Source organism: Natrix helvetica (assembly GCF_964273705.1).
Source record: "Natrix helvetica genome assembly, chromosome: 1".
NCBI classification, from domain to species: Eukaryota; Metazoa; Chordata; class Lepidosauria; order Squamata; family Natricidae; genus Natrix; species Natrix helvetica.
The window spans coordinates 40414583-40438742 of NC_138548.1; the positions used below are offsets into that span (position 1 = coordinate 40414583).

The 24160-nt window shown below is 38.3% G+C and overlaps 1 protein-coding gene across 1 annotated transcript; it reads right to left on the reverse strand.

Moving 5' to 3' along the window:
• Positions 1-8208: 8208 nt before the first annotated feature.
• Positions 8209-22745, reverse strand: DLK1 (delta like non-canonical Notch ligand 1). The gene is made up of 5 exons (XM_081935336.1): positions 22287-22745; positions 19445-19508; positions 16786-16916; positions 12307-12451; positions 8209-9232 (listed from the first exon to the last, which is right to left on the reverse strand). Exons 1-5 carry the CDS (start codon positions 22357-22359, stop codon positions 8518-8520), a joined length of 1128 nt encoding a protein of 375 aa, XP_081791462.1. The 5' UTR covers positions 22360-22745; the 3' UTR covers positions 8209-8517.
• Between the last annotated feature and the right edge of the window lie 1415 nt (positions 22746-24160).

Genomic DNA, 24160 nt, shown 5'->3' on the forward strand with positions numbered 1-24160 from the left:
TATGCATATGGCTATATGTATGTCTTTTTAAGATATTTCTCAAAATTGATATTCTTTTTCTTATTAATTTCTTTCAGCACAGCTATGCTGATACACAGTTTTATTGTACCCTATATTTTTATCTGAGTCTTTTGGAGTAAAGTTGTGAAGTAAGTAAGTAAATAAATATTATGTCATTTATTTACTGTCCAAATGCAGTAAAGTTAAATTTGAAATATAATACATCTAAAGTCCTTCTGTTTCGATACAATATCTATACCTCTTTAGCCATCCAGATATCTTAGGAAGCCAGTTAAATGTCAAATCAGTTCTGAATTTGAGATGATTTGACTGAAGCTACCCTCTTACACAGATTGCAAGGAATATGATCCAATGAGGGCAGAGAGATTTATTTTCTAGTTCATATTTTTAATGATAAACAAAGCAGGTGACCTGAAAACTGCCAACTGCCAACATCATATATTGCAGAAGATACAATTTTACCTACATAGCCTTAACTCCTATTCACGCGAGTCTTTCCTGCAATTTGTTCATTAATCTGTTAGCTAAAACTCAGTTTATTTTCTTTCCTTCCAAATGCTTTGTTCTGTGCTTCAATGAACATGGCTGTGGTGATGCTTTAACAACAAGATTTCTTTTTGCTTTTGTGCAAGCTCAGTTAGAGACTTCCAGAATTTTCTGAAGTGTATAATGGCCATTCAAATGCCATTTTGTTTGAGCCCAACTGTTCTGCAGCCTCCATCCTCCAAGCTTTGCTTTAGCATACAAGTTGTCCCCTGAAATGGGAAAGGACTAGAGAATGTGTAGTGAAGGAGAGAGTACTGTATATGAAAGGGGAGGAGAAAAATGGTACATGACTATGAAGCACTTTGAATTTGATTACCCAAAAATGCTATGGAATGCTTGGAAGTACAAAAAAGTCAATACAGGATTTGAAATATCAACTAATCCCTTATATTCAGAAAGTTCATTCTGGTGGTCAGTCAGACCCAGAATTTTATATTAAATGAATGGGGAAAGCTGTAGAAGTATTTTATTTGGAAAATCTTGGTGATAAGACCAGCTGTGAGCTGCAGTAGCACAGTGGTTAGAGTGCAGTACTTCAGGCTACTTCTGCTGACTGCTGGCTGCCACCATGTTGGCAACTTTGAGGCTCACTAGGCTCAAGGTGGACTCAGCCTTCCATCCTTCCAAGGTGGATAAAATAAGGACCCAGATTATTGGGGGCAATATGCTGACTCTGTAAACCACTTAGAGAGGGCTGTAAGGCACTGTAAAGCGCTATATAAGTCTAAATGCTATTGCTATTGTTGCGGATTTTTATATGTACTCATAATTCATTATAATTCATTAAGAGGAATGGATCTGCAAAAGAAAATGCTAGATATGAATGTTCTAAGGTGAAAAGTCAGATTCAAGATACAAAACTGGGAACCATCTATTCATTGTATTATTGTATTATTGTATTTTTTAAATTCAAAATGCTGAAACTTTCTGCCCAACTAAGCATGTTATGGTTAAAAGAACTATGCCTGTTTTTAACTTTTTCAGGAGATTTAAAATGTTTTTAAATCTTCTTTTTCCTCACCTTCCTGTTTTTGCTGTTCATTGTTTTGATTGTTTATCTCAACCAAATGCCCTGCACCATCTGGTAAACCCTTTTGCTTTATGTGAAAAATAGACATAAATAAATATACCTGAATCACAGGTAGAAGATAAAAGGGGACGCGGTAGCTCAGTGGTTAAGATACTGGGGCAGCATAGTTTCGAGACCCAAGTATGCAAAGAATGAGGTAGGATCCTTGTCCCAGCTTCTGCCAACCTAACTGTTCAAAAGCATGTAAAAATGTAAGTAGAAAAATAGGAACCACTTTGGTGGGAAGGTAACAATGTTCCATGCTCCTTTGGCTCATCGGCTTTGAAACAGAGATGAGAACCTAGAGTCAGGAACAACTACCACATATGTGCGAGGGGAGCATTTACCTCAGGGGTGTCCAAACTTGGGAACTTTAAGACTTGTGGACTTCAACTCCCAGAATTCCCCAGCCAGCCATGCTGGCTGAGGAATTCTGGAAGTTGAAGTCCACAAGTCTTAAAGTTCCCAAGTTTGGACACCCCTGGTTTACCTTTACATTTAGAGCATAATGATATTATGATACATGAGGTATATAAACACTAGAAAGGCAAGATGCAAATTATACAAATAAAATACTTAAAATAAAAAAAATGGTTTGGCTCCAGATTTGTTCAGCTTTTCTTTTTAATTTTTGGTTTTCATGCCCTTTTGTACAGAATTGTATATAAATAATTGTGTACATTTCTCCTCTAGCATTTGCAATTTTGAGTAACTTTTTGCCAGGAAAAAAAATACATAACATGTTGGTTCAGAATCAAGCCTTCATCTCCAGGTTGCCTTTGGTCTTCCACATATCAAGGGCAGAACCCACTAAAGCGTTGCCCATTTTTGAAGGATGGGAAGCCACCTCCTAAAGGTGAATTGTTCTAGGCTCAAGCTATTGACTTCCCTCTGGGGATCATGGAAATGCAAAGTGTTACTTTCTTCTTCCAGGAATTCAGCAGCTTCTTCTTAGTAAATATTCTTGTCCCCTCTCCCGCTCCAAAAAAGCAGTTAATTTATAAAACTGTAAAAGGTTTTCTTAAAAGTTGGACTCCTTCAGAATTTGGCACCATAAAAGGTTGTTTTATATGATATTGTGCACCATTTAAAAATACATTTTAGTTACAGATGTTGTTTAGCTCTATGATGATGATTAATTTAAAAAGAGAGAAAGGGAGAAAAGCTTTCCACAGAAGGCTCATGGAAAGTTTTCCATGTTCCATTTCTGCCACCTAGTGGATACTAATAACAAATGTTTAAAAATTAGGATTAACAAAGAATATGAAGGCTGCAGAGACTTAAATGTTAGAAAAGAATTAATACTGTTTTTTCTATATTTGTGGCCCAAATATGATTGCTCAACTTTATATAATCAATTTTTAAGTTTGCTGACTGATGCATTTACATCTGAATGAGTCAGTAAATTGGAGGCTGTGCAATTAAAAAAAACCCTTCCTTTTTTCAACCCTATAATCCAGTGGTGGGTTGCAGGCGGTACGCCCCGGTATGGGTGCACCGGAGCCAGCCTGGAGCACCAGATACTGTTCTGGTATAGTACTCTGGAGCGACCACCTGCCCACCTGAGCTCCTTACTGGTGTTTTAAGGCTTCTGCGCTTCTGCGCAAGCACACGGTACGTGCACCACCTGCAGGATGCTTTGCTTCACAGCTGGAGCATCGTGGAGGCGCTAAGACGCATGCGCCGCCGGGCCTATTCCAACCGTACCGATTGGAATGGATCCGGAACTCACCACTTGGAGCAACTGGATGGAGCTGAATGTTTACTGGCCAGATGCCCTTCCTGATGCCACACGGAGTTCACAGCAGATATTTTTTTGTGTCCCAAGAGAGAAACATCTGCCATCACCACACCACTCATAGGTCAGCTTTACATCCTGTATAATATAGCTCAGTTGTTGTTGTTTTCATTTAGCAAGTGCTAAATGAAATTTAGATTGGCTTTGACCAACTCATTCTAGTGAAGCAGAATCATAGGTTTGTGATTTCCTGTTGGCTTGTGAGAAAAATATATTACTGCCTTCACATATCATAGTTTTTAAAAATCTTTGATTAACCAACAGGATTTAGTTCTGCTTGTTATCATTTATAGTAGAGAAAGTCATTCCATTTTCTTATCAATTATTCACAAATGTTAAGTTTTCTCAGCATGGCAATGCATGGTTAATTGAACAATGTTTTATTTAATTAATTCTATTAACTGAATTTTCAAAATAAATTAACCACAACAGATTAAAGCCACACAACATATTGGATCTGTTCCGTTACGGTGTTGTCCAGTGTGTTGTATTCGAGATGTTGCTGCTTCTGAATTTGAAATTTCATGATGTTTTAGTAATCAGCCTGGAGTAGTTTGTCAACTTTAGGATCGTACATGAACTTTGGGGCATCAAGTCCATTTTGTCTGCACAAATTCCAATATATCGTTTTGCCATATACTATAATAACAGAGTTGGAAGAGACCTTGAAGGTCTTTTAGTCCAACCCCCTGATCAGGAAACCCTATACCATGATGGTGAATCTTTTCAGCAACGAGTGCCGAAAAGGAAGTATGTGTGACTTTTAGTTGGCTGGCACGCATGTTCACACCGGAAAATGGAAGACCAGCTCTTACTATTTCCGGAACTGCCACACGCACAGAGGCCAACTGATCGTCAAGAGTGCATGCCAGAAACCCAGAAGAGGAACAGGCAACACCACGCATGACAGGTGACATGGTTCCACATGCCACTTCGTGGCCCTATACCATTTCAGATAAATGGTTTTCCAATCTCTTCTTTAAAACCTCCAGTGATGGAGTACCCACAATTTCTGAAAGCAAACCATTCCACAGATTAATTGTTATCACTGTCAGGAAATTTCTCCTTATTTCCAGATTAATTCTCTTCTTGATTAGCTTCCATCCATTGCTTCTTGTTCTGCCTTCTGCTGCTTTGGAGTATATGTTGATGACCTCTCCCTTGTGGCATATAATATAATCCTATTACGTTTTCTAATCACTGAGGTAAAAGGATTGCAAACTAAAATGAAGCTTCAAGGCTTTGGCATGTTCCACCATCACCCTGAAATATTGATTCCAGTCACTCTAGTTGTATTTCGGAATTCACCTAGAGATTCCAAAATGGGTGCTAAGAGATTAACAGTGGTTTACATCTGGGGTGGTTCGCAGTTTAGATCCACCCCTTGCCTAACCTCTTCTTTATTTATACAGATATAAATTCCTTGTCTTAACTATATATACTGTCCAAAGGGATTTTGGGAGGGTGAGGTGGCCAACTGTCATTTCATATACCTCAGAGCTCTGCAACATAATATATTTTCCATATTTAATAAACATTTTAATGCATGTAACGGATACAAACTTTTGTTGGGCTAAAGATAATCAAGGGTCTTCAATTTTACTCTGCATTATGAAAATATTTCTGTCCAATGTTATATTCTAAGACTATTTGTTTTGACAATATGGATTGTTGGCAGCTTTATTCTCTACAACCGGAGTGAAATTCTGGGCTTTAATCCACATGTAGATTGAAATACTATTTTTTGGGGTTGAACATTTTGGTCATATGCAACAATGCACTGGCACTTTCCCCATTCCATGTAATTACTTCTCCAGATCTTCCTGTTGAACTGGATGTCATCACTGTCAGAATTTTAAAAAATCCATTTTTTAAACATATAAAATGAAGAAGCATACATTTTGTAACTTCACATGTGCATAAACAGAACAGCTTAGAGGGATCTTTTGTGTTGATTTATTTCTTCCCTATCCACCAGTACCACACCACCCCGTAACACACGGAATTTCAGGAATCAATATATGTCCATTGGAGGGAGGGAGGGAGGGAAGGGGAGCATCTGACATCTGCTAAAAATCATTCACACAATTGGATGTTTAAAACATTGACGCAGAATTGTTGGGAGTTAGCTGACATATACATTTTATCACTATTATTATTATTAACATTGATAATAATGGGAAAAATCAACCCAAGTCTATTTTTATTGCAACAAAAATAATTGCATTTGATGAAGTAGATTTATGTTTTCTAATATATTGATCTTTAAAGGGTCCTAGATTTGTTATAGATTTCAGCATAAGTAAAACTCCCCATGAATACAGTAAAAACCATGAGCATGTAATATGTTGGCTCCTGCTATATCTTGATGGCAAGTAAAAACCAATAAGCAACTAAATTTGGGGGCAAGCGAACTAACAGTCCTCTTATTCCTCAAATGTACATAGAGTAAGAGATTTCAGTAAAAAATTGAAAACCCCCCAATTTATTATCTCACCTCTACTCTGAACCAGCTAATTTAGCTTTAAAAATCCATTCTTCCTTCAGTATCATTTTTTCATCACATCCATGGAGGATAATCACACTGATCTATTTATCTTAGTTTTTCTTTATTTCATCCCATTTTACCTCAGAGCTTAAGTACATTGGGATTAACTTTTTTTTATACTTCAGTAACAACTTTGTGAGATACCTTGGATGCAGTGGTGGCAAAGGTGGGTTGCTCCAGGTTTGGCCTGGATCAGGCAAACCAGTAGTAGCAGTGGCAGGAGGCTCCGCCCACCTACCTGGACACTTCTGGGCATGCACAGAAGGGCCGTGTGCCCACAGGAGCAGGCACAGGAGCGCATCCAAACCAGTAATAAGAGAATTAGCAACCCACCTCTGAGTGGTGGGATTAAAATGATTCAACAACCGCTTCTCGGCCCTAAAGATTTCTTCCAACAACCAGTTCACCAAACTGCTCAGAAAGGTAACAACCGGTTCTCCCAAAGTGGTGCGAACTTAATGAATCCCACCACTGCTTGGATGGCAAGATAGGTATGGCCTAGAAATACCCGATCAGATACATAGTTGAGCATAGACCCAATCTCATGCACTAACCACTGGGCCATGGTTTATTGCGGTGATGTAGGGGATGTAGTGGAATGACTTTCAAAGTACCATATATCTATAGTCTTTTCATTACTGGTCATTGCATCTTTTTATTTGGAGAGTAGTATGCTACTATTGAATAAACAGCTGCCAGGGAACAATAATGGAAGAGGTATCAGCTTCTGAATCCAGCATCTAATTAACCTGAGGTTGGCTACTGATTGACCACTGAGGTCAATATAGAATGTTGAATTGCAGAGACTGATGCTCTGATCCAGTATTTCTCAATCATGGCAACTTTCAAGATATGCAAACTTCAACTCCCCAAATTCCTCAGCCAACAAGGCTGGCTGCGAAATTCTGGGAGTTGAAATTGATCCATTTCAGAATGGCCAGGGTGGAGAAACTTTGCTCTTATCTACCAAATGCTCCTAGCCATGTGTCAGAAGATATGGACATTATTTTCTCACTGTTTCAACTGGAAAATATTTGGCCCAAATTGAGGAAAATGTATAACATCAACATTATCAAAAGAAAACAATGACTCCTACAGTTTGATCTGTGTAGCCCTTAATAACTATTTATTCAAAATAACCATTAGAAATTCATTTAGAAATATCACAGTTGCCAAATATAGCACATATTATGACAATAGCTATCTTAATTAAGAATATTGTATTGACTTTTTATTTACAATAACAATAATTCAATGGTGCATATGCCTGTTCAGAAGCAAACCCCACAAAGTATATTGGAACTTATTTCCAGGTGTATAATATAGGATCAAAACCTAAATTAAGTATCATAAGTCTGTAAACATTGGCACATAATATCCCTTCCCTCTACTAAGCCCTGGGGTGATCTTCAGAGCCCCTAAGAAAGTTGCTGCTGAATTTAAAATGTTAGAGAATTTAACAGATTTAACAGATTAACAGAGTTGGAAGGGATTTTATAGGTAATCTAGTCCAACCCCCCCACCCCTTCTCAATCAGGAGACCCTACACCATTTCTTAACAAATGGCAGTCCAATCTCTTCTTGAAAGTCTCAAGTGATGAAAGCCCCACAACTTCCAAAGGCAAGCAGAATGAATGGAAAAGCTATTAAATGCATGAGGAGTAATTGCATTATAGTTAATTAACTAAATAAACTAAAACTTACATTAATTTTTTTAATGTAGGCCAGATTCTTCTGATTTGCATCCCTAGCTTTCTACTCAAGGGCTAAATGTAGCTTTCAGTCTCCAAAGGTTTATGCCAGTGATGGGAACCTATGGCACGCATGCCACAGATGGCACGCAGAGCCATTTGTCAGGGCACGTGAGGCCCTGCCCTGTCAGCTGGCCAGCACGCATGCGTGCGCTGGCCAGCTGAGTTCATCTTTTTAAAAGTCATTTTTTGCCCTCCCCAGGCTCCAGAGGCTTTATAGGAGCCTCCAGAGGCTTCCCTGAATCATTTGGAACGCTTAAAACGACCCCGGAGGCCCTTGGAGGGTTGTTTTAAGCGTTCCGAAGGCTTCAGGGAAGCCTCCAGATGGTCCCTGAAGCCTCCGGAGGGCTTCCGGGGGGGCGGGGGAAGCTCTTTTCACCCTCCCCAGGCTCCTATAAAGCCTCTGAAGCCTGGGGAGGGCGAAAAAAGCATGTAAAAATGGGGGGTGGCGCGTTGTGCGTGCATGCCCACTGGGGGGTTGGGCATTGCATTATGGTGTGGCATGCCCGCACATGGCCCCCCTGTGCTCCCCCCACTTGTGGCACGCGAGCCAAAAAAGCTTCACCATCGCTGATTTATGCAATCCTGGTTCACAAAACAATTGAACTAGAAAACATGTTTGGGAAATGAGTATTTCTCTGGCAAAAGCAGAGCATCTTTATTCTTTGTAAACTGGTCCAAAGCCAGAATTTTTGTCACAGGTAAAAATAAAAATGGACCTATCTCCCTGACATGTCTGGAGCTTGAGGTGTTCTTGCTAAATAAAACGTTTTAGATACACAGACTATTCCTCACCCTGGTTCATCTTCTCAGGAAATATTATATTCACAGAAACATTTTCCTCATCATTTGCTTTTAGAAAGCAATCCCTCTCCTTGCGCAGTAAATGGCTGTATCTGGCATTGGATAGCCACACTTCAAATTTAGAGAAAAATATAATCCCAGTTGTACCCAAAACAACAAGACATGTAAGAAAGCTTAGGACCATGAAGCAGATCACCTGACTCTTAGTCAGCAAGGACTGCCTGTTTTCAATTGTCTGTTTTATGGTCAGTATTTCCTTCTCTTGCAGCTGAGCTGGTTTAAGGTGCCCTCGCAAATGCGGGTGGCGATTTTGATTGTGTCTTTGTTTAGCTAGCACATTCACACTTGTATTTCTAATGGAGAAACTACAGGTGGGCCCAGCAAAGTATGGTTTGCAAATACACATGAAGCCTCTGCCATGGTGTCCATGACATGTCCCACCGTTTTCACAAGGGCTACTATCACAAGCCGGGATGCGGTTACTGCACAACACACCTCCATAGCCAATAGGGCAAGAGCAGCGGAAGCTCTTGCCAATATCTGCACACGTGCCTCCATTTTCACAGGGGTTTGGTTCACAGTCATCAATGTCAAGCTCACAAAACTGTCCAGTAAATCCTGGAGAGCACACGCAAGATGCGTAAGATGCAAACCCATCATCGTCCAAACAACTTCCTCCATTTTGACAAGGCGAGCTGCAATTCAAAAGAAGAGGAAAAAGAAATACGTGAACAAAAGGTGATACTTTATAACAGGGGTCCCCAACCGCCAGGCTGCAGCCCACTTGTTCAGAACTGGGCAAGGGGTGGCGAGTATATGCATGTGTGCAGAGCTCCACTTGCGGGCCATCACTTGTGCAAATGAAACAGCGCATGCACATGCCTACCACTCTCACCGAACTGTCCCCTCTCCCACCTGCCAGGTTGCCAAGCCAGAAAGGTTGGGGGACCGCTGATTTATAATTCACACCAGTAGCAGTTATGTTTCCTTACATTTTTCTCTCTCCCCTTCCCGTTTTTTTTAAAAACTCATATGCATAAAATAAGGGACGTGGTGGCTCAGTGGCTAAGACCCTGAGCTTGTTGATCAGAAAGGTCAGCAGTTTGGCGGTTCGAATCCCTAGCACCGTTTAACGGAGTCAGCTACTGTTACTTGTCCCAGCTTCTGCCAACCTAGCAGTTCGAAAGCACATAAAAAATGCAATAGGGACCACTTTGGCGGGAAGGTAACAGCGTTCTATGCGCCTTTGGCATTTAGTCATGCCGGCCACACGACCACAGAGACGCCTTCAGACAATGCTGGCTCTTTGGTTTTGAAACAGAGATGGGCACTGCCCCCTAGGTTCAGGAATGACTAGCACATATGTGCGAGGGGAACCTTTACCTATGCATAAAATGAAATGTTTTAAGTTTGAGGCAATAGACCACCCCTGGAGGTATTTTACTAGAACATTTCAAACACAATCCATTTGAATTGTTCTGAGTATTACACTATAGACAACACAGCAAAGTCAAAGTAAGATGCCCAGATTAATCTAGGCACACAAAGATTCCTGTTTCACTGTTGTAAAAAGGGGTTGGCAGATTGACTGTGTGGGATCATATGCAACTCTTTAGCAAAACTGCAATTTGATTTGGAAAGGCTGCATCCATATCTTCTTCCTGATTGGGTGTGGAAGAGTAGACAATAGTTGTATTATTATTATTTTGGTTCATTTAGTTTAACCCAGATGTATTCTATAGTATTGCAAAGTTCATTCGTTCTGAGCAGATCTGTTTTTTTTTTAAGTAGTTCTCTTCTTCCTTTTCTCTGCTTTTGTTCCTTTTGAAGAAATTGTATCCTTCAATTGCTGCATTCCAAGAGAATCATCATACCATATGCCTGCCGTGTTTATTAAATCATTTTTGCCTTTTATACTAAGAGCTCATACTCATCTTATTTCCCATGGTCTTAATATTAGTTTATAATTAATGAAAGTCATAAATTTTCTGAGCCAATATTCTGATTTTTCTTTGGGTGCTTTCAGAATCTCATTTCAGCAACTTCTACAGTGCACAAGTCTTTATGAGGTCTTATTGCATTTCCACCACTCATTTGGTTTGCATGTAAAGTCTTTCTGATCAACATATTTTTTATCAGTTCCTGCAAGACACATCCTAACTTGTGCCAGCAACCTATCTACAAAGTTCAGACCATGATTCTGGAAACCAAATGTCTTCCTTTGAAAGCAAGTCAGACATTAAGTCTCTGATACTTGTACTTAAATACAACAAAAACCTAGGACAGTGGTGGCGAATCTTTTTTGGCTCCTGTGCCAAAAGTGGGGGGAGCTCAGGGGGGGTTGTGCGCAGGCATACCACACCCATAATGCTATGCCCATGACCCAGCACACATGCATGCGCTCCCCCCCGTGCACATGCGACCAGCTCTCATCCCACTTTTGGAGCACTTTTTTGTCCCCCCAGTCTCCAGAGGCTTTCTAGGAGCCTGGGGAGTATAAACACCCCCCCCCACTTCTCCGGAAGCCCCCTGGAGGCTTCAGGAGCTTCCTTGAAACCTCTGGAGGACAAAAAAACCAGCCCTATGGGCAAACTGGAAGTTTGGGAACGGACTTCTGGTTTGTTCATAGGGCTGTTTTTCATCCTCCAGAACCTTCAGGAGGCTTCTCTGTTGGCTCCGGAGGGCAAAAAACGGTGCTTTGGCCAAACCGGAAGTTACTTCCGGTTTGCTGTAGGGCCAGTTTTTCGCGTTCCAGCATGCGTGCCATAGGTTCGCCATCACGGACCTAGGATATAATCAGTCTAGAACCAATAGGATGTATTCTTGGCTTTTTGTAATTCTTGTGCCATTGATTTTTGTAATGTTAAAAATGAATGGTAAAAAGTAAATATTGAGGACTGAAAAGTTACTGGTGTCCAACAAATATCTGCAATGCTATTAGATCAAAAAATATTTGAGATGTGTCTCTCTACTCTTATGCTTTGTGTCCTCATGTATTTCTTCTAACTCATTGTATAATTTACTGTGGAAAAATAATCAAAAAGAAATTGATATTGTAATTAGGAAAAAATTACATAGTCATGCTTAAAAGTCTAGGTTTTGTATTACAAATATTATAATTCTTGTCCAAAGCTACTATTTAGGAACATAGTTCTGGAACATAGTTGAGTAGAGACTTTCAGATCAGGTTTAAAAACATTATATAAAACATGGCAGCTAACTACAGAATCTACATTCAGTGTTTTCCTCTAGTCAACTGTGGTATTACCCACAACTTTCCAATCAAAATGACACTCAGTGTTGTCTTTTTTTAAACTCACGGACTAAGAAATGATTTCACCATATCAATTTATTTTACGCTCGAGAACAAACACATCAGTAGCAAAACAGCCTCCTTTTAATGGCAAAAAGGCCAAATCTCCATCTTCAGGTCTTTGTTTTTTTTCCTTCTCTGTTAGGTACTGAAGCCAAAAGTGAGCAGAGCACACCAAAAACAAACGAATATATCAATTTTATCTAAATAAGGAATTTGCTTTCCTATTTACAAGTTACATTCTTTTCCCGGTCTCCATTTTACTAGGATAGGAGAACAGGCACAGAATTAGAAAGACAGACGTTGCGGAGCTGTGAACTTCAGAATTCCATTCAACAATTTTCTACTGAGAATTCTAGCAGCTGCCATGCCAATACATCTGGAAAGTGTCAAATTGAAGAAGATTGATTAGTCACCAAAGTCAAATGTAAATCAACAAACTTGATCCATATTTACCCATTAACAATACAGGGTCCCTTTTTCACATGACAGTTTTTTCCCATATAGCCGGGAGCACACAAGCAAGTGTATCCACCATTTCCAGTCTCGACACAATTCTTTGAGTAATTTGAACAAGGCTTGGAAGAACAAGGATGAACAACTGTATTAAAACAGAAAAAAAGAGAAGCATAGTCTTGTTATGATTGTAATGATATTTCTCTCACAATAAATTATTTTGTCTGTCAAATTATCTAATAAGGCTGTATTACTATTATTCTTCTCTTCCTTCCTGGTACTTATCTCTTTCCACTTATGGCTATAACAATGTTGCTTGTATCTTTAACGTTTATATTGTTTCATTTGTTCCCTAGTATAAGTTTATTGCTTATTAGCAATAAAACATATGACTATCACTAAGTGGTGTATCTTATGATTCTTGATGAACGTATTCTATTTTATTTTTCTTTATGTACAATGAGAGTATATGCACCAAAGACAAATTTCTTTTTTAAATAAAAAGTTTCTATTTTTAAATAATCATAAAACAAACAAACATACACACACACAAAGTATAAAAACCATCCTTGAATTTCCTACAATGTGTCGATTGGTTTGAGTTTTATTAGTTTTATTAAATTTATATACCACCCCCCTCTCCCCGCAGGGACTCGGTTGGTTACCAAGCTTTTGTGCCTCCTCACAATAGTCTTCACTTGCAATTTACATAAAGTCATTAATCTAATATATATGTATAGAATTATTACGATTATTAAACATTCATTGACTATAGCTATTATTGCATCCTTTTTAGGTGAAATATTCTAAATTTAAAATAAATTTATATTATGGCATTTCATTACATCATCCTAGAATCATCCAGTAATATTACATCTTTATATTTTATTCTATATGGAATTATTTATCTTTTATAACAAAGCTTTTCAACATCATCTCCATAGTCCTCATGTACAATTTATGTAAAATTTCATATTATTAATCTAATGTATATATATGCATTATTATCATTGTTAATCATTTATTTGACTATAAACTATTATTACTTTGTCTTATACATAATATTCAAAATTTAACTAAGTTTAACTTAATTTTTATTATGACATTTCATTTCATCATCCTGTATCTTTCCAGTAGTAGTGTAGTCCTATATCTCTTGCCATTTGTAGAATTTGTATTCTAATTGTTTTCTTGAAAAGTTTTATGTAGATTTCTCTTGGCAACTTGTTGTTCATTGCATATCTTGTAAAGACCCAAAACCTTCCATCAGCTTGCCTTTAGCTATCACTGGTGCTTCTGTCAAAGTTTTTCTCATTATTTCTGCCAGATTTCCTCCCTTTTCTTCCTCCATATTTTGAAGTCTGAGATAGAGTTCCAGTTCGTCAACCTCTCCTTTCGATATTCCACTCCTATCATTTCCCTCCATGCTCAATCTACTGTCAATGTCAACAATTTTCTTATCACTTTGTTCATATTTTCCTTCAATTTTTTGAACTCTATCCTCAAATTTCATCATAGTTTTGAAAATATTCTAAAATTTTCCCTCTATTCTTTCTGCTCTTTGTTCCATAATCTCAAATCTCTTTTCAATGTTTTCTGTACTTATTTGTAGTTTTTGAATTTCTAGCATAATTATTTGCAATGTTAATTCCTTTTTTTCTTCATGTTGCACCATTTTTCCAAGTTGTAAACACTGCCACTAAGACATCCAAGGCTTTTTGCTAGGTTTCAAACAGATTCCCACTGTCCCATTCAATAAACAAAGTCAGAAGCCTTGATGTTTCCAAGCCTCCAGCCTCTAGGTGGTAGTGTTACTTTTTCCCCTCTGTTTTTACCCCTCTCTTTAAGCTCCGAGATTGAGAAAAGAAAAAAAATGCTTAAAAGGATGTTCCAGCCGAGTGTTGAAAAGAAAGAGATTCTTGATCCACAATACAAAAAATGGGGAAAAATAGAAGAAGAGAAAAAAAAGACCAGTCCAATTTAAAAAGTAAGAGGCATTTGTAAAAATTCCATCCATAAAAAAACCGAAATTAAAGAAAGAAAGATAACACACTAATTTTAATGCTGGCTTAATTCACCACTTGCTTTCTTCTGTCTTCAATTTTAATTTTACTCTAAGTCTTTTTGGATGTTCTCTTCTCTAATATTAAAATTTATCTCACCATTTCGACACACTCTCTCTCCTGCTTTTCTTCCATTCAGGAGCTGTCCCAACCTTGAGCACCTTCAATGGCTGCTTCTCTTTGGCTGGAAAAAAGGGCTTCTCGTGGATCAATCAGGAACTTTGTGATGTCCCTGAAATCAGTAGGACATGCTCTTCTCTATCACCACCTCTATGGGACGGTTTAGGTCCAAAAGGACCATCTAGCAGCATAGATATTGACAGCAATGCTGGAGCTCCAAGATTGCATGTCATGTCATCGTGACGTGAAGCACCACCTCCCAAAGACAAATTCCTTGTGTCCAATCACACTTAGCCAATAAAGAATTCTGTTCTGTTCTATTCTATAACTAATGTTCTCTTATTTACATCTAAGGAAACTATACAAAACCAAAATTATTCTGTTTTATCCAATCAGAATAGCTCTTTAGAATCTGAACTAAATATTTTATTTATATGTCATGATTTCTGTGGCACTTCAATAATGAGAAAGGGTAGCTTATATACATAAAACAACAAAACATCAAAATATTAAAATCATTCAATGAATCATCATCCTGGTCCCTTGGAGTTAGCCATCCTGAAAGCCCCTAGTATCCAACATCAAAAACTTTATACTAATGAACACTTTGAATTGTACTTGGAAACTTACAGCTACTCCAGTGGAGTGACCAAAAAAAAACAGTGTTATTTTGCTGAATCAGTTTTTGGCCTATTCCAATTACAGTTCCTCCAAATAGCCTTCAAAGGCAATATAAGATGCTGATAGTTCAGCCACAAGGGAATGAGGGCATGAGTGACTCATCTAGCACACCAACCAAAATTGAGCACAATCTCTCTGGGATACAGCTTCCAGGAGGATCCATGTATCCAAAAGGATCCCTAGACAGAGATGTGTGGGGATGGGGAGAGAAGGGCAAGTGACAAAACGTGTCTCACAACTTGAATTCCTTCCCTTGCGTATTTTCATGAAACACTGCAAAAGAAATCTGAAAAAGGAGAGCCTACATCATAACAATACAATGCACAGAACACAAGAATGGATTCCTTTGTTCCCAGATCATGGACCTGCTCTTTTAGGGATAGCACAGATAGACAAAGCCAAAGTTGGAGCCATATGGTTTTAGAGTGAACAGCCATTTCCCCTTGCTGTGTGAACTTGTTTGATAGCTTCCAGATACCCAGGGTTAGTGCAGCCACTACATCTCCTGCTTGGCCCAGGGAAGAGATGTATAACTGGGAATTGTTAACCTACTGATGATTTCAGATTCTGGACTGATATATGACATCTTCTGATGACTTCATTAAGATTCTAGATAAGATAAGGGAGAGGACCAAGCCCTGGTTTTGCATATTGTACTGGGCAAGATCTTGATTTCTCTTCTCCATCACTACTGACTTGAACTGCTTCATTAGGAAGGAATATGACCTCTAATAAAATATTATTTCTGAGATCCAGTCCTCACCTATGTTCCCAAAAACATTCTCGTCTAGTAGGATCAAATAAGTGCTATTCCTTTATCTAGATCCTTTTGGAAATAATCCGTAAGTACTATAAAACAGTTTTTGCCCCTCACTGAAGCCTGAAGCTGGAGTGATGAGGATTCAGATAAACCACTTTTTCCAATGTCCTCTGCAACTGAGACCTAATCACTTTTTGGAATATAAATTGTACTATATTGTTAGATATAGGGAGAATATTTCAGAGGTGGGTAGTATGTTACCTTCTCCTTCAAGGTCCCCGACACTACTTTCTCCTTCATAGAGGCATTCTTATCCCAGCTTCCCAGCCCCTTATTTGGCAGGTCAAACAAGCTAGGAAGGGCAGAGGTCCAGTCCATAAGTCTCAGAGCTCACATAATAGAGGGCTGCATTTATTAGAATCCATAAAATCAAATTTTTCGGCCATGATCTTGCAGATGTTCTTCCAGTCACTTCATCAAGCATGAGCAATTTTATCTTTTGACTTTTTCTAAACTAAAGTTAGCAAGAATTGAAGCCAAGTGCTTTTAATGCAGGGTACATACATTGCCGAGCAACTTCTTGCTAGCAACTCTGCAAGAAAATAACCAAGTTCAGAGAACACCAAGAATCCGCCATACTATCTTCTTTTTATTATTATAGTGCCAGTGTGCGTGTGTGTAAACATTGGATATGTTTTATCTTTTTATATCGTATCTTTTTCTATGTAAATGCCAAAAGTTGTTGCAGCGTAGCAATATGTTAAATAAATAAATAGGATATCTCCAACACCAGATGGAGCTCCAACTGTTTTCATCAGGATTTTCATTCAACAGAAAAGGAAATTATCTCCAAACCTGTGTCACAGCAGCTACCAATCCATCCTTCTTCACACATGCACTGGCCTGGTTTGACACATGTCCCATGCAAACAGCCAGGGAAAGGAACACACCGATCACAGAGAGGGCCTTGCCAACCAGGTCGGCATCTAGCAAAAACACAAAATGAAATAGCAAATCAAGCTAAGATCTTTTTGCAAATAGAATTAAGAAACTAGATGCTGTCGATAAAATTATGGTAATAAGATCCCTTATTCTGATTGTTATGGACATAAGATTCCTTATTCTGATTAAAAACAACTACAGAATATTGGTGTGGTTTTCTTAGTGAAAGTTCCATGATAATCATCTCATCAACACAATTTTCATCACATAGGCAACGCACACTGCATGGCCATGTGCAGTCTCAGTGCTTTTCTGCATCTCTCACAGTTACCCAAGATTTTGGTGCTGAAATATGCTGGCAAGTAGCAGCTTAATGATTTTCCATTTTCTTTTTAAAATAAACACTAAAATACAGCCCAATGCTCTGAACACTTCCATTTCTGTTAAAGTTTCCCAATAAATGAAGGGAGGGGGAGATTTGTCAGTGAACTGAGCAATCTGAGGACCCAGATTGTTGGGGGCAATATGCTGACTCTGTAAACCGCTTAGAGAGGGCTGGAAAGCACTTTGAAGAGATATATACCCTGTTTTCCCCAAAATAAGACCTCCCCAGATAATAAGCCCAATCGGGCTTTTGAGTGCATGCACTAAAATAAGCCCTTCCCTGAAAATAAGCCCTCCCCAAAATATTGCAACACAGCAGTAGCCATGAGGTGACCACGCTCACCACCTCCTGCACCTCAAAAATAATAAGACCTCCCCGAAAATAAGACCAAGCACTTATTTCGGGGGTCAAAAGAAAATAAGACCCTGTCTTATTTTCGGGGAAACACGGTAAGTCTAAGTGCTATTGCTATTGTCATTGTACACTGGGCATTATTTCAGTATGTATGAAAAAAAGTTTATAAATGATTCAAATATAGATGATGCTAACTAACACCACTAATGGCAGAATACATGAATTACGTATGATCACATTAACGAGTCATGTATTAGCATATTATTGGCACTAGCATAACACCAATTATTGTATAATACTACAATATAACAGCTAGTAGTTTTATGCCATTTATTTGTATGAATGGACATGTATAAAAATGGAGTGTGGGAAATTTACTCATAGCAGGACAAAAAAGCAGAAATATAACTTGAGAAAATGTCAACTTAAGGCAGCATGTTATAAATTCATATCAGATTGAAGACTTTAAAGACACTACAAGCTAAGTTTCCAAAGAAATAGATGACTCTCGAAAGAACGGGAGAAGGCTAAGTCGCTAAGTTTAAAAAAGTGTCATCAAGAGTGAGAAAAGGGCCAAGAAAGATTAGCCAAGCTTTTAATGGACTGGTCCATTAAAGTTCTGCTTTATAAGACCTCACCTGCATCCAGTTTTGATCACCACATTACAAAAAAGATGTTGAGACTTTGGCAATGCAGAAAAGAGCAATTAGAATGATTAAAGGCCTGGAGCCTAAGACATATGAAGCATGATTGCAGGAACTAGTCTAGAGAAAAGGACTGAGGTGACATGATAGCATTTGAGGGATTGCCACAAAGAAGTTTCCAAAGCACAGAGAGCAGGACAAAAAACAATGGATGGAAACTAATCAAGGAGAGAAACAACCTGGAATTAAGGAGAAACTTCCTAATAGTGAGACAATTTGCTTGCCTTCAGAAGTTGTGGGTGCTTCATCACTGAAGGTTTTAAAGAAGACACTGAACAGCCACTTGTCTGAAATAGTATAGGGTCTCCTGCTTGAGCAGAGGACCTTCCAGCTCTATTCTTTTTTTTAAAAAGTTTTTCATTTTTCATTTTCATAACAAATAACCACATATATACTGTTACATAACCAACATTATATTATATTGTTAAATGTTTACATCAATTCATCTTACCATCAATCCCCAAGAATGACTATTGGCTCTTCTGCTCACCATATTTCCAGCTCTATTCTGAATTGAAAATTGGTCAAACCTAGTTCAAAACTGTGAAAATGCATAAGAATCATATTCGTCGGGAGCCTTCAAACTCAATGTATGTCTATATATAGTGTCCTATCTTGATTCTTTTTGGAACTCGAATATGGACTGCCTAAGAAGATTTGAGTTGAGAAGATATGCATTGATGTGTTAATGAATTGAGCTTTTAAGTCCAAAAGTGAATAAGAAAAACTGTAAATCAGGGTGGTTTTTTTCCCTCTATATATCTATTATTATTGAACAACATCCAAATTGTCCAAGGAGACTTCCCTTTCCTCCACATCATAATGTATCCAAGAGTCCCCTCATTCCTCTGGAGCAAATTTCAGAGGAAATCTTTGATCTTCCCATTCTTTTTTGTTCTGCTGGTTTGAGAAACCTTTTTTTTTCCTTTTTCTTGAATGGCTGTTGTTTTTAAAAATGGTTGTTAAAAGTCAAGTATGAAGAATACTCTGATTAAAATATTTGGCACTGAATTGCATTTTACATAAATGATTCTTATATAAAAAGTTAAAGTAGCAATAGTGCTTAATCAAAATAATACTTGTCCCTTGTTTTTTTCCCCTCTGGCAGACGTGCTATCAATTAACTTACCTGCATTCATTGAAAACTGCACAAAATCCATTCACTGGATGACAACCAGGTTTGCAAGCAGCTCCTAAAAAAAGGAATTGCTATGTAATATTTCAGACAGTCTTGCAAACATGCTTGCAATGACTTTAGAATTGTAAACTTATCAAGACAATAGTCTATAATTAGCAATGCATTCTAGACATTCTGGGACTTTAGGAAAAGTCATATTCTAATGCTGTGTATGGTTTGACTCATTTTTTGATTTTGTTAAAAAAAATTAAAATTGCCATGTTGTTTCCTTTTTTTCTTCTTCACATTTTTGAGCTTTAGAGTTACAATTTTCAGCCTTGGATGGCTTTTTTCCCTTTTCTCAGACATTTTCACCCTAAGTAAATAATTTTAATTATATCAGCACTTCATTGTTGTCACACTTCAACAATTCTGCAATATTTCAATGACCTGGTGAGCAAGCATGCAAATTCACAGAATGCACAGTTGCTGCTTTTTATTGTTTTGGTTTTTTTTCCATTTGGGTACCCCTAAAATTTGGCACCCCAGGACAGTGCCTATTCAGCCTTAGCAATACAATGTTTCACTGAAAAATGTAGGCATAATTTAAAAACCTCTAGTCACTTTGTATTTTTAAATTCTCCCTTTTTAAAAATTTGGACTGTAAACACACTTTCTTATGGAGCCATATCAACAAGTACAGTACAACTGTTGAGAGAAGAAATGGGAGGGAGAGGAAATGATATTGAATGGCATAGATTCTGACCAATTGCACTTCATACTGCTACGGTCTGTTTCAAGTCTTCCTATTAGAATTGTACAATAGAATATAAACTTTTCAGCTGTGAACATGAATCTGCCATTTAAAGTCATATTAAATAATCCTTGTGAGATGAATCTCAGTTCACTTCACACCTGAATTCTTGTTTATAGGCTTTCAATATGGAAATAAAACACTGTTAGTTTCAGATGCTTGCATTGGTTCAGCAATAAAAGATCAAAGAAAAGGCACTACTAACTCCAAAATGATTTGGCTTTTGGTTTAATCCATGACACCAATAATAAATAAATCCAACATTCCTCAGTTTGATATTAAGTAATTGAGAAAAGCAAAAAATAAGCATAGGAATTAGAAGTTCATTATATTGCCACAATAGTAGAATATAACTCCTAAAATAATTTTGTTCACTCAAAACAGGGTGAAAGGGGCAATTCTGCAAATGTATCTCTGTGAACAGGCTTCAATAAATTTCAGAGGATAAAGTAATATATAATCTTAATTGACCTTGAACCATATCCCACTCAATAGGATTTCTAAAAAATTAAACAATATGTAGCTATTTGATAATGCCACAGCATATCTTACCTGTGATTGTGAACTATAGCTAAAACTAGAATGTCAACTAACATTAGTACATAGGACATATAATTGATTCAACGAACGAGACCTTTAAAGATCTAGAGTAACGTATCATCTGACATGATAAAGTGGGTGCCACGACTGCAGAGTTCTATGATTTTACCTGGCATTCACATGTGATTTTGTGCAAGAACTATAACAGAATTGAACATGAATTGGTTAATTTTTATTTTTAAAAAACCCTACAAATCAGAACATACATTAGGTTGCAATTCTACCGATAGCTGTAATTCATTTGTAATGTGGCTTGACTAAGTAGCATATCAATTGCAATAAATAAATGGTAATTGTGGTGGATGGTCCATCAAAGTTCAATTCCCATTGATTTCATGGGAAAAGTTAACTGCAGGGTGATATCACTGAAATATATGATGCTTAATCAAGCTAGACTTAATGTGCAAAGTTTCAGTCTATAAGATACACACAACACATGTTTTACACAATGTGATTAAAAATATCACATCTGGCTGTTTCATATTTATCAATTTCTCACTGATGATGTCCATTACAGGAGATGAAAAATACAAATGACTTAAGCTCGGATACGCTGGGAAAAAAAACACAAGCAAGTGTACTTCAGTGTAAGAAAAGATATGGGCATTTCTCATTCCAATTTAAAATGAAAATAAATGTCACAGAAAGTTTGTCAAATCTTTGCAGCTGGGGCTCATTGCATTAAATAACGGATCCGAACACATTCAACCCCTAGCTCCTTTTCAGTTCCTAAAAAGGGTTGAAAATTTTTAAAAAGGTCATTGTTTAAAACAAGCTTATTATTGATGTCTAAAACTGTTACCCATTAATAATAAGACTTTCAAAGGAAATAAACAGTTTAAACATAGCACACTCTCGTCTGTCTGTCTGTCTGTATATCCATCCATCCATCTCTATCCTGAACACACACACACACACACACACACACACACACACACACACACACATTTTCCTACTGAAGTACAAACCTACGTTTCTAAAATAGCCAAAGTAGCTGTAGATAATAAGGGTTATAAAGTCAAGAGCATCAGATTGAGGACAGGTCAGTTAACCCACCCTTTTCCACCATCCCGAGCTTTCACAAACCCGACGGGCACATTCAACAACAAAATCTGAGGAAGAGCAAAACTGTCCACAAAACGCATTTTTCTTTGAAAAGTACGCTCCAAAGCCAAGAGTCTCGCACCAAAGAAAATGGTCCGTCCAGGCTTTTATGAACAGTTTTTGGGAAACCTCACGTGAAACCATCGGGGCTCACTCCCGAGGGGAGCCGGGTTTAAATCGGCTACAAAAGAAACCCATCGCGGCTCTGAAGCCCTCCAGCTGCTGAATCCTAGAGCCGCACGGCGAACTAGCGCCCATTCGGCCAAGCAAGAACGTACCCCTTACCGGACCCTGCAGAAGCTAAGACGGGGGCGCATCCCGGGACTCTCTGCTTACCTTGGGCCAGCGGCAGACAGACGACCAGCGGCCAGAAAAAGCAGCCCAGGTATTTGGCGATGTGGGAATCCATCCCCAAAGGCGCCCGGCGAAGGGGCTCATGCCCTACTTCGAATGCCTACGAGGGAAAAGAAGACGGAGCCCGCCGCCGCCGCCGCACGCGGGAGGGGTATTCCCTCCGCCCAAGAAGTGCCCCGGCTGCCTTCGCCTAGAGGCGAGATTTCATGGGAGATTTTTTAATATATTTATATTTTTGTATGTTTGGTCATTTATTTTCCTTTTTTTTTTTTTTTTTGCAGGAAGGAAAGGGAGGGGAACTTTCTGCCGCAGCAGCAGCAGGAGGAGGGATGATTCCCGCTGCGAGAAATCCAAGCCCCACCTAATCTGGGGCGAAGCTCTTCTCTCTAGTCTAGACCAAGGAAAGCGGGACCCAGGAATTCCCACGTTCGCACCCCCACTTTGCCGGGAATGTGCATGGGAGAAAGAAAGGGGGGACGAACACCAGGCGTAGGCGTAGGAATAGCAAAGAGGCGGAGAATGGGGAGGGAGGAAATATAATAATAATAATAATAAAAAGGCGGTTAGGATTGTACTTCAACTAGTTGGGTGTTTTCGCTGCCATTCTGACGCGTGTATGTACTCCTCCTCCCCGCTTCCACTTGTTACCCAATAATCCGCACCCCACCCATCTTTCCTGCGGTGACTGAAGGAAAGTGAAATGAATTTGACTCCTCTCCCCCCTCTTTCAAAACAGATCCTATCCTTTAGATCAGGGGTCTCCAAACTTGGCAACTTTAAGACTTGTGGACTTTAACTCCCAGAATTCCTCAGCCAGCTTTGCTTATTATTATTATTATTATTATTATTATTATTATTATTATTATTATTATTATTATTATTATTATTATTATTATTATTATTATTATTATTATTATTATTATTATTATTATTATTATTATTATTTCTTTTATTCATTAAACATGAAACTCAGTCAAGTGAACATTTAAAGATGTGTCGCAAATATCATTGACTGGTGCTAATGGTTGATACAGGTTGCTGCTAGCGTCCTAGGTATCAACCAGGTATCTTCTTAAAATATATGATGTTTCTAGTAGCGCAGTTTTTTGCAGTTCCACTGGTGTTACTGCAGGAAACTGCAATTTCTTTATGTGTTTTGTAAAATTCTTGGACATGGTACCAAGTGCCCCAAGTGCCCCGATACCCAGTGATACAATGGGTATCACTGTTACATACTTCATCCATGGCTGTGTAGTGTCGATATTTTGCGATTTTTTTCGGTTCTTTTCCTTCAACTCTGACGTCTCCTGGTACAGCGCTATCAATAAACTGTACGCTTTAGCCCTCTAAAACTGTGATATCTGGCATGTTGTGTTCCAAATGACAATCCGTCTGCATTCAAAAGTCACAAGATCTTCACCAATATTATGATGATGATGATGATGATGATGATGATGATGATGATGATGATGATGATGATGATAATCTTTGGTGAGATTCACAGCCTTTGGGGCTGGTTGGTAGCCTAACAGCACGAGTCCTAACCAAGGACCTAGGAACTGTTAAGATAATGTCGGAGGATATAAGTTGTTCCAAGTAGGGTGGTTTTTTGTAGAGTCAGAATGTTCAAGTCAGGTAAATTTAGAATTTTCAAATAGCGAGGTAGCCCTTTAGGTATTGCTCCAAGGGCTCCAATTACAATTGGGACAACACATGATTTCTTTTTCCACAGTCGCTCAACCTCAATTCACAAGTCCCGGTATTTTGTGATTTTTTCTTGCTGTTTATCTTCAATTCGTGCATCACCAGGTATTGCAATGTCAATGAACCAAACTTTTTTCTTTTCAATTATTGTT

Excerpts from the sequence above, each read along its gene's own strand:
- DLK1 (XM_081935336.1), bottom strand. The coding sequence starts at position 22,359 with ATGGATTCCCACATCGCCAAATACCTGGGCTGCTTTTTCTGGCCGCTG. Across the intron at positions 16,917-19,444 it reads GCAGTTTTCAATGAATGCAG|ATGCCGACCTGGTTGGCAAG; the intron begins GTAAGTTAATTG and ends TGTTTTTGCTAG. Across the intron at positions 9,233-12,306 it reads GGACCCTGTATTGTTAATGG|CTCGCCTTGTCAAAATGGAG; the intron begins GTAAATATGGAT and ends TTTGAATTGCAG.